Source organism: Nematostella vectensis, chromosome 6 (genome assembly GCF_932526225.1).
Source record: "Nematostella vectensis chromosome 6, jaNemVect1.1, whole genome shotgun sequence".
NCBI lineage: Eukaryota > Metazoa > Cnidaria > Anthozoa > Actiniaria > Edwardsiidae > Nematostella > Nematostella vectensis.
This window is the reverse complement of record NC_064039.1, coordinates 4,500,153-4,510,727: the sequence shown is the minus strand read 5'-3', so window position 1 is coordinate 4,510,727 and position 10,575 is coordinate 4,500,153. Positions and strand designations below refer to the sequence as shown.

Here is a 10,575-nt window from a genome sequence, read left to right as displayed (position 1 = left end):
ACAGCTCTCTGGAGATACCTCGAATAAGATATCTCGAAGAAGCCTTCACTTACGGATTTTTATAAGTTTATGGTATTCTCACTTTAGAGATGAGCGAGAAATAATCAATTTGTGATGTTTCGCTACATTTTCCAGCTCACTCACATTCACCATGGCCCTCACCATATTGTTCCCCGCGCAAATGTTCATGGACAAGACCGAGAGAAGCTGGGGAGAGCCAAAGAACGCCTGCTAAACCCTGCAGGTTTACTGGGTTTTTGCAAAACAATACGAAATTGAAATGTCGCAGGCTGCGAAATAAGGGACGATGTCGCTAAATTGGGTGTCGAAAATCGCTAGAATATCAAGGAATTGGGTAACTCGATATAAGTATTACAGTAATCTTTGGATGTGAGTGGTGACTTGGATCTATTCTTTTTCAGATGATTTGTTATTCATATCATTATCAATGATTGACTGGTTTATTTTTTGACTTAGTTATAATTCCCGAAAGTCTATAGAAGTGCTCCTTTACGGAAAAAAGAAGCAAACAGCAAGTATTCCATTTATGGTAAGCTTCAATCTGTACATCTTGATAAGCAATATAGTATAACATAACTTTACCTTAGACCTACCCTCTGGAAACAGCTCATCACCATGAAGAGTAAAGGTTGGTTCTCACTTGGACGTTAGCGCAAGCGGAACGCACGTAGTTTTCCGATTCTCTCTAGAACATAAGCGCAAGAGAATGCAACTACTTGATTTTCTTCCGCTTACGCTTGTGTTTGACTGATTCTCGCTTGTGTTGCGCTTCTGTTTGCGCTTACGCTTTAGCTTGCGTCCTAGTGGGAACCAACCTTAAGAAGACCTGTTAGATCTATGAGATGGGGGAGTACCTCCTACAGGGGAACAAACGGGAAGGGGCAGGGGGGGGGGGGGGGGGTTTACTGAGGTGATGTGGTTTTTATATTTTTACATGTATAAATCAATTGCTTGATAAAAGACTATATTTTACATAATATAAACTTTTTGTGTTCATTCTCATCTGTATCCTATTTCAAGGCAAGGAATCCCCTCCCTCCCCTTTGAAACCCTGCAAACCTCCCCTTCAAATTCCTCATATTGCATCTACATTGTTTTATATAAAATTGGAAAATCCAAAATGCTGTTATAAATGCCTCTAAATAGAATCTAAACTCAGTTTTAAACATTAGATGTTTCTGCAATTGTTTTTTTTTCTGTTTTTGCTTTTTTTATCCAGATTACAGTGAAAATGAAAAATACATTGCTGTGTCTTGGATACAGCAACAAGGATATTGGACATATGACGCCATTGTTGGCAAGTAATATCATCAAACATAGGGTTTTGAAGGAAAATAATTCATCTTTTCAAGTTCAGAATAACAGATCAGATAAGAAAGTTACTGAAAACATTACAGAAGAATTGAGATAGGCAGGTATTGGGGAACTAATACTTTAGTTATCATTTCTAATTCTGTGACAATAACAATGGGCAGTGTGGGGACCTGTCTTTCAGACAAGACGCACTGTTAAAACATTGAGTATGATGCAAAACATGAGTTCTTATTACTAAGTTAACTTGCTACTCAGGATTTTATTTTTCTGCACTTGAAAAACAACAGGCACGATGTCTTTATGGCACTAACATTACTTTTCATGACAGAAAACCTGGCTATTTAAGCTGGGGTCAAGTCATCTTGGGATTTTTCAAAGATGTACTAGCTCTGTAGATTGGGAACTTTGAATGCCTTGTCTTTTACGGCAGAATCTATGCTAGGAATTCTTTATATTTTTAAGCAAAATCTCTGAAAATCGGCCCACCCCATGTTTTTTTATAATACTTCTGTTTCATTTTTGTAATGGTTCTGTGATTTCTATAGCCTGTTTATAAGCTTTATAACCAGTTTATAACCATACATTACTCACAAAGTCCATACATGTGTAAAGAAGTGTAAATTTTATTTCATTTGCTCTATAATTGTATTTTTATTATTTATATGACATTTAAATGACATTGGTTTTGTTGCATTAAATTCTCCAGTACATTGTGGGATTTCAGTAAAAAATCCCCAAAGAGGAAATTAGCATACCTGTCAACCTCCGAAAATCTCAAGGATTTAGAATTTTTTAGGGAGGAGGGGTGGGCTATATTTATTTTTAGAGGGGTATGGTGGGTATAACCTGGCAGGCATTTGCTTTATAGAAAGCTTTCACAAACAAATCTACCTATAGATCTCACTAGGGTATTTTAAAAATTGTGCTGTGAAAGGGAATTTTTGTTTGAAATATTTTAATAGAAAATAGGCAAAATGAAGATTTTCTATATAATAATTTTTGGAAGCGATAAAAATTGCTAAAAAGCAGGAGATTTGGTGCTCAACGTGGGAGAGCGTGAGAAGGGGAACAAAATCTTGAGACTCGTGCCTAATGTGGGAGAGTTGACAGGTATGAATTAGGGGCTTCAGGCTTTGAGTGCCAAATTTCAGGGTGGGAGGAGGTGGTTGTGAAAAGCTTGTTTGTTTTCTGTATAGACTCTGAGGTGTAGGGGTCCCAAGAGAAAATTCCATCCATTGAAGGGGAATTGATCTTCTCTGGAATTGGATATTTTACAGAGCATAACATTGTTTAATTATCAAATCTTTTGCTATCAGCATGGTTTTTCTTCATTCATATTCTATTACTCATTATTTTCATAAGTAAAAAGTGTTTCATGGCTAGCTAAAAAACTTTTGAAAAGTGTGCATTTAGTTGATATAGCAACTTGCAAGTCCACATATGCAGTGGAGTTTAGGCTAAGTTGTGTGAATACCATGAGAATATCAGGTTTTTATCCTTATTAAGCTATTTATGTGTCATCGACTCCAAAAAACACAACTGAAGCTGCCTATGCATATTCGCCAGTCTTGCCAATCTTGATTATGAGAACTAAAGCAAAGATTGTCCCCAAGATCTGATGAAAGAAACATCAGCCAATTAGTTTAGGTTAAAAATCATCATCAATCTAACAACATGAGTAGGTACGTCTGCGTAATAATATCACTACCATTATTATAATATATCATCATCATCATCACTTCCACTTTTATGTTTTAGAGACATTGGTCACATTATCTTTTCCACCATTCTTACCAATATCATCATCCCTTTTACTATCAAGATTGGAATCATCGTCCATTGCCCCAATGCTGTCTTCCAGCATCATCATTATGATCATCTAACACCATCATGCAACATCACCATAAACATCTAGTACATAATCATCATCATGATCATCCAACATATCATCACCATAATTATCCAATATCAACGTCATCATAATAATCCAATATCATCATCACCATTATCATCCAATATCAACATCATCACCATAGTCATTTAATATTAACATATTCATCGTAATCATCCAGCATCATTATCACCATCCAACATCATTATCCAGCATCATCCTTATCCATTACTATGACTACCATAGCACACTCATCATCAACTATTAACTTGCCTGGATTACTAGCATGGTGATAGCAAATCCGCCAATGACATCGAGTTTGTCTTTCACAACCTCCACCATCTTGTTAAAGCAGCCCTTAAAGAATACAACAATATGGGATTATTGTCGACCCATAGAACGGAGGTTCCCTGTTCTTAAGCGCCCGAATTTTTTATTTTTTCCTGAGTTCAAGTCCAGACAGACTGTTGGTAAGGATTTAGTCCAGGATAGTTAAATCAGACAAATTAATCTGATTTGACTATTAAAAATTAACAAAATTGTTGAATACGCGTCAAAGTTTTTTGCTCCATTTTCCCGTATGAAACCTTGAAGTTCGCGATGTTCTCGCCACGTGTCCGACAAACAAATAAAGCATGTTGAGAGAATGCCTTAACAACCGTTAGCAGGTTGCTAGCCTTAGTCAGCCGCCACTTTCTTATCGAAGCGAAGTTGAAAGTGTGAAAAAGCATCCATTTCCATCGCCTCATTTTGGGAAGCTGTTGTAATTTTTTTATTGCGTTTGTTTGAAAAATATTTATTGGGGGTTATTTTGAGATATCTTCTCATAATTCGTCCAACAATATTGATTAAAAACAATAACAAAGGTGTGGATGGCAAGGGCTCTTTAAGGCACGTTTCTTGTGGAGTTATTTACCCCTTTGTTTATGCCATTGACGGCTTTACCGCAGCCGTCAGCCTTAACCACACAGCAGCTATCAGGGACGGTGCTAGTGCCGTTGTACTTCTTCGATGCCTTCCAATCCAAGTATCCGTTCACACCGCAACATTTTTGCTAAGAAATTGAATTGAAAGATCAATAAGTGGATTATTTCTAGCTTTACTCTAAGGGAGTAAAGCTTTACTCTAAGGGAGTAAAGAATGTCATCTCCCAAAAATCGAGTTCTCATAAATGTATGGTGCTTGGAGAAATCGAGGAACTCGAGTTTATCAAACGTTGTTTTTGCATCTCGGAAATCATCCAAAATTAATTAAAAACAGGTTTTGCTTTTACCATATATCACACAAAGAAATTCGTTTCAATCGTTCAACCGTTCTATGGTTATATGGTGACTGCCTCACTAGTCGTCAGGTAAGGTTTTTATTACATACATTGAACTCAGTAATTGCCTCTGTATCTATGGATAACCATCTATTTACCTTTTCTTGCAGTGCGTCGAAGGCCTTGGTAACACCATCCTGTCCACTGGAGCCGTAGTCTCCCTTCAAGGCTTTCGTAAGGTCAGATTCGATCTCATCTTTTACCTTAACAGAATCACTGTTTAATGAATTCTGCCTCAATACAAAGCGAAACTAACCTTAACATGGTATTGATAGAAAAAAGAGGAAAGCAGGAATTTAGGATGTGTGGCCTGGTGTCAAAAAGGACAAAAAGGGAGGACTTACAATAACGTATCTATAGTATGGATGGATAAGGGAGTGACACCAGTAATAATAATAGGGAGTGAGTGAGAGGACTTTGGCTCGTTATTTGTATACGAGGGAGGGTTATCGTTAGGTTTTTTTATTACGTTGATTATTTTTTATTACCCTCGCCAGTCGGTTTCTGTGACAAAAGAAATAAACTAAGGGGGGGGGGGGGGGGGCGATGGAACTAACCTTGCCACGGTAATTGTACGCGAGGACGGCAGCGGCGATTTCCAGGGCGAGTAGGATCAGCAGCAGGACAAAGAACTAAACCGATAGAAATACGTGATTCATACGACAACTCAACTTTCTTGAGTGCATCAGGGGCGTAGGAATGGTCCCATAAGTCGATGGGCGGAAGTGGCCAGATGTGGGGGGGAAGGGGGGGGGTTGGAGGGATAGTGTTCCAAAAGGAGGACAAAGAGTACGGATATAAATGATGGTTACAGTTAAAATGTATAATATCGTCTTTTGTCAAGCAATCGAGTTATAAATGTTACCTTTGTAATACTATTTAGGTACATGTAAAAACCGTACATTCATGTAAAAAATACCTCCGCTCAGAAATTTTGGGGGCAACTCTTGAATCAGAGGCTCACATTGTATTTATAATTACTTAGTGTCTATGTCCAGCGGGAGCGTTTGAATTCGGAACTGGACTATTACGATGAAAGCGCCAACGGTCGATTGACTTACCGTTCCCAGCATGCACCTGTTCTCTTTCCAGGCTCCCAGGCAACCAAAGAACGAAACGATGGCAATGATGACGCCGACAGCGATGACAAGCCGAGAACCTGTCGCGTACGGCACCGATGAGACTTCGATGAATTCACCGTACTGTACCTCGGCCCAAGCCCCGACGGCTATCAGAGCTATGCCAAAAATCTGTTGAAGGTAAAGTGAAATCACTTTGATGTGCAACGCGCGCGTTATCTTTCGGGGGACTGAATTGAATATGAAGGACCGTCAGAAAAAGAGTCTCGTCCCAGAACCCAAGCTACGTCACCGGTGATAGGGTAAGAACGCCTGGGAGTTAACTGAATTTTGTTACTGTACTTACGAAGAATAGAACATTGAAGAAGACCACCAAAATCTTGAGAATTCTTCCAGCTCCAGCGTCCAAACTACCCATTGTGTAATCCTAAGTAGAATATAACATTTTAAGCGAACTGTCTTTCCGTATAACCTTAATTCAATTCGATTAATCTCAAATTTTGTTGCAAATACTTTAGAAAATACAATATGGTTGTTGGCTGAAAGTGTGTTGTACTGTGGAAAATTATAATTGAAAGCTGACTCATGTTCCATATTTCTTCTATGTTATAACTTGTTATTAGAAAAACAAGATATTTTCCAGGAAAGAACTTACTCCAAAAAATATAGCGGTGGCAAAATAGAAACAATGTATTTGAGGATTTCATGACCCAAAATGTGTATCACAATATGGAGATGGTGAGAAAACTCGGCGTCGCTCTCTGGTATTGAACAACCATTACGTGATCACGAACGTGCACAAAACCAAGCGTACAGTACAAGAAACATATGGACGAGATGTCTGAATACGCGTATTCGGGCACAAATCTTTTATGCCTGGTGCACACTAGTGGCATAACGACATAATTATATAGGCGCGTGCACCCATATGTTCAAGTGTGAATGGTTCGACATTTTGGCATAAGCCCAATATAACGACATGGACATAACGACTCCCATGTCGTTATGTCGGGCTTAAAACAGTGCGCGCGCCTATGTTGTTATGTCGTTATTTAACTAGTGTGCACTAGGCATTTATTTGAACCGTCGCTATCCTTATTCACTTTATTTTAATCTTTGTCTTTTTTTGGGCTATAAGTTAGAAAACTTTAAGCTTTCAACACTCTTTTTTTTTTTTTAATAAGAACGTCTAATTTTCAGTTGAGACTGGGCCGTCTTATTTTTGGAGCATTTAAATGCTGAAAGTGTTCTTACCATGTTTTTAAATTTTAGTGCTTATTAAATATAGTATCCATGAAATATTAGGAAGAGAAATACACTAATGATAGCAATAATATTTGAGGTTGTTATTGATGAACACTGCATTTTGGAACACCTCAGACTAACAAAGTAATATTTTGCTGCTATTTGAGCCTCGGCATGTCCTTAAAATTTGGTGAAATCTCAGCCTGGACGTTCTTATCAAAAGGTTCTTATAAAAAAAAGAGTGTACCCTCGATAAATGAAGTATATTGTATTGTATTATATTATATTGTTTATCACTTGGCATGTTTTATCGTCATTATATCCCGAGCTCTACAGCCCTATAAAGTTAAAGTTATCAGCCATGTATATTTTTATATTTAGTATTGATCAAAACAAGGATTCTTCGTTTCGACTTGTGCACGGTCATGGTCATATTTTCTCTATCAAGTTCGCCGGGATTTCCAAGCCAGTCCCCTCTACTAACTATGATTATCCTTAGCGTTGCTTGAAAACTAAGAAAAGACTAAAAACAAAACAAGCAATAAAAACCTTTATTGAACCTTGAATTATTAATACTCAAGAAACTGAAAGATAAAACCTTTCAAAGAAGTATTGCAAGTATTTCAAAACAATGTAAAGGGACTACTTCTCCTCGACTTTTATGTTTGTTGTTAGCCTAGCGTTATGTAAATTCAGATCTATTGAATAATGATAATATAATATGAATATTGATAACTAACCTAGTCTTTCAAAGAATTAAGCTTTTATGACGAAGAGGGTTTTAATTAAAAGCGTTGACAAAGCCCCAAAAAATAATTCTAACAGGAAAACTCGCTAAAATGATATCAAAGAAGCACAGATGTAATTCAGTTTCGGTGTATTGTTGCCGTTAATTTGTACATATGTGGATTTGGGAATAAATTGTTATTTAAAAACAATTTATATTGTTCAAACTATTATGTCGAGCTGCTTGTAATCCAAGTTTTATCTGAAAATATATTCAGAAATACCAGAACAATCATTAAAATTACTTTACTCGTACTAACTAAACTACTTTCAAATTTACAAAGCACGCTCGAATAGAACGGCTGCAAAAGGTACAATTTTATAAAGAACTTTTAAACTCATTGCTTTCTCGACTCAAAGAGTCATATTATTTAGTAAATTACAATATGCACAATTTGAGAACAACATTTATTTGTACTTACCTCGACCTAGAAGAACGAAATCTTCTATGTTTTCGACGAAAGAAGGACTTTGTTTTGAGCTCAGCTTCGTTCGCTAGTTCCCTGTAAACAATGATAATGATCGCAAAACTAAATTTAGAAATAAGCAATAATATACTTTGAGGGGGTGTGTGGGTACAGTAACTGACAGTATTTTATTCATTCGGTTCCTGACCCATTCTATTTTTTTATGTTAAAATTATCAAGGTTATCCTTTCTACTAACAAACACTAAACTCAAAAGTTTTTATTTAAAAAAGTAAGCTTTAGTTGAATGAATTATATATTTTGAGCTGAGGCATAAAAGTTCCCAACCGCTTTGAATAACACTTGGAAGAGTTAACGTCGCACACGAATGCATTTTCTATCAAACGCCAATATTGAATAACTTCAACAGATTACTAAGTTTAGAGATTATGTTCAAAAGTAAGTAAAAAGAAACTTGCTAATGAAATTCATTAAGAACTTTACAGAAAAAAGAAGATTTCAAGTTTGTATTATTTACATACACCACAAAAGCTCTAAAAGAAGATTTCACGTTTGTAATCTTTACATACACCGCGAAATCTCTAATAAGTCCCGGGGGTATATCTCTTTTTCTCTTTTGGTCTCAATGAAAAGGGATATTATTTCAAAACTGTAGGCCAAGGGCTGTAGGATAGTTAAGGGGGAGCAAAGATTCTCAACGACCACAAACTGGACCGAAACCTACAAATTCGGTGAATGGAAAAGAAATCGGTAAATGAAGAGGAAATCAGCGGATTGTGGCTTTCCGTTTTTGCTCCCGTCTTGCGAAATCGGCATTTAAATCCCCTCACTGTGCAAAGGATTTTTTTTTTCCCATTATTATAAACCCATGAAAATGGTCTTAGTGTAGACAGCTATCACGTTATTTTTAGTATTGCAAACCTATATTTGAAAACAAAAGCACACTCAATTCAGTCTAAAATTGTGTACTTTCCGACAAAAGCTAGCTTTTATAGAGATATCTACCTGTCATTTTTTAAAAACGCTGTATTTTTTTTTTTTTTTTGCAATATTTCTACGGTTATAAGTAGGTAATAGTAACTGATTAATAACTTTTCTATTCTTATTTTTGGCAAAACTAAGTCTCCTCCCTTGTGCACTTTTGGGCGGTGTTTTTAGAAAATATGTATGCGATCTACATTCAAACGATTTACCTCCCCCATCTCAGGCCTATGCCGCCTCTCCCCCTGTAACAAACCCTAGATCCGTGTGTGCTTGATGCTCTGTTACTAGCCTACACATATGGACCAGGCTTCCGTGAAGAACATTTGAGCGTCACGGAAGACTAGATTTCTTCAAACTGTAAAGCAATATTTTATTCAATCAATCATTTCCAATATCCTCGCCCCAATACGTTACTTCATAAGAAGAAAAAAGCAATAATGTTGCAGCATGAGTAGAAGGGGTTCTAGAAGGTTTACATCGAAGCATTTTGTCTTTAGTGTTTTTCTATAGACAGACGCGAAGAATGGAGTAATAACGAAGGACAAAAGCGAGTTGTATTTCGCAATGTGTTCTCGTGTGGGAAGTGGAGTATTTGAGAAATATAATAAAGCGGTACTTCTATAGAGCGAAAATGAAATATTGGGTATTGATTACGCTTTATCAGCTAGAAGGGAAGATAAAAAGATATGAATGGATTATGGCTAAGAGAAAACAAAAGAAAAAAGGAATTGAGATGAGCCATCAAACTATAATAAGTTTAAAAAGCGAAACCCTCCCACACTACTGTGTGAGCGCATATTTAAAGGGAAAGAGACATATTATAATAATAAAAAGTCTGTTGATGGTAGCTGATGAAGATGCGAATTTTAATTCGTCTGTTTTTACTTTTTTTTATTCCTAACACGGAAACGCAGATTGCAGCAAAATGTTTATTGTATCCTGCTTAGATTATTTTCTTTAATGATCCGTGACTTTGCTATTTCTTCTTTTTACCCGGTAGATTTGGTTCATAAAAACCCTTTTTAAACAGAGACGATTATAATCCAATTCTTAACTTATGGTGAGCCTTTCTAATTTTTTGTTTCGCAGCTCTCCGTAGACATAATTCAGTTTAAATCGGATTGAATGAAAATTTAAGCGATTGAAACTGTCAAAGAAAGAGACCACAGTATATGTTCGTTTGATTTGTACTGTATAGAAAACTTGACTGGCATTGTTATATAATATTTTGATATTGTTTTGGCAAATGAAATAAAGAAAAAAAGGAAAATAAGAAAATTTTTTTTATTTGCAAATCACCAAAAACTTTCTTCGAAAAAAAAACACTTACACCCATCATATAGGGAAAGAACATTTCTGTTTACCATTCTTTATATTGAAGCTGAAACAGCTTAAAAACAGTAACTAATAACAAAAACTTGTCATTGCAATATTTTTAGGATAACTGCGGCGTGTGACTTGATCGACTAAGACCTCATTTGTTTAAGATTAGATGCTTGCGTCTACG

General features: G+C 36.4%; 1 protein-coding gene and 1 long non-coding RNA gene across 2 annotated transcripts; one reads left to right on the top strand and one right to left on the bottom strand.

Moving 5' to 3' along the window:
- Window positions 1-196: 196 nt before the first annotated feature.
- On the top strand, window positions 197-2,048 carry LOC5506688. The gene is made up of 3 exons (XR_004294453.2): window positions 197-390; window positions 478-550; window positions 1,241-2,048. It is a non-coding gene; the product is annotated as an uncharacterized LOC5506688 (long non-coding RNA).
- LOC5506689 (tetraspanin-9) lies at window positions 1,941-8,236 on the bottom strand. The gene is made up of 8 exons (XM_032375130.2): window positions 8,080-8,236; window positions 5,973-6,053; window positions 5,609-5,797; window positions 5,105-5,179; window positions 4,646-4,750; window positions 4,143-4,280; window positions 3,500-3,583; window positions 1,941-2,950 (listed from the first exon to the last, which is right to left on the bottom strand). The coding sequence occupies exons 2-8, from the start codon at window positions 6,042-6,044 to the stop codon at window positions 2,885-2,887; spliced, it is 729 nt and encodes a 242-aa protein (XP_032231021.2). The 5' UTR covers window positions 6,045-6,053; window positions 8,080-8,236; the 3' UTR covers window positions 1,941-2,884.
- Between the last annotated feature and the right edge of the window lie 2,339 nt (window positions 8,237-10,575).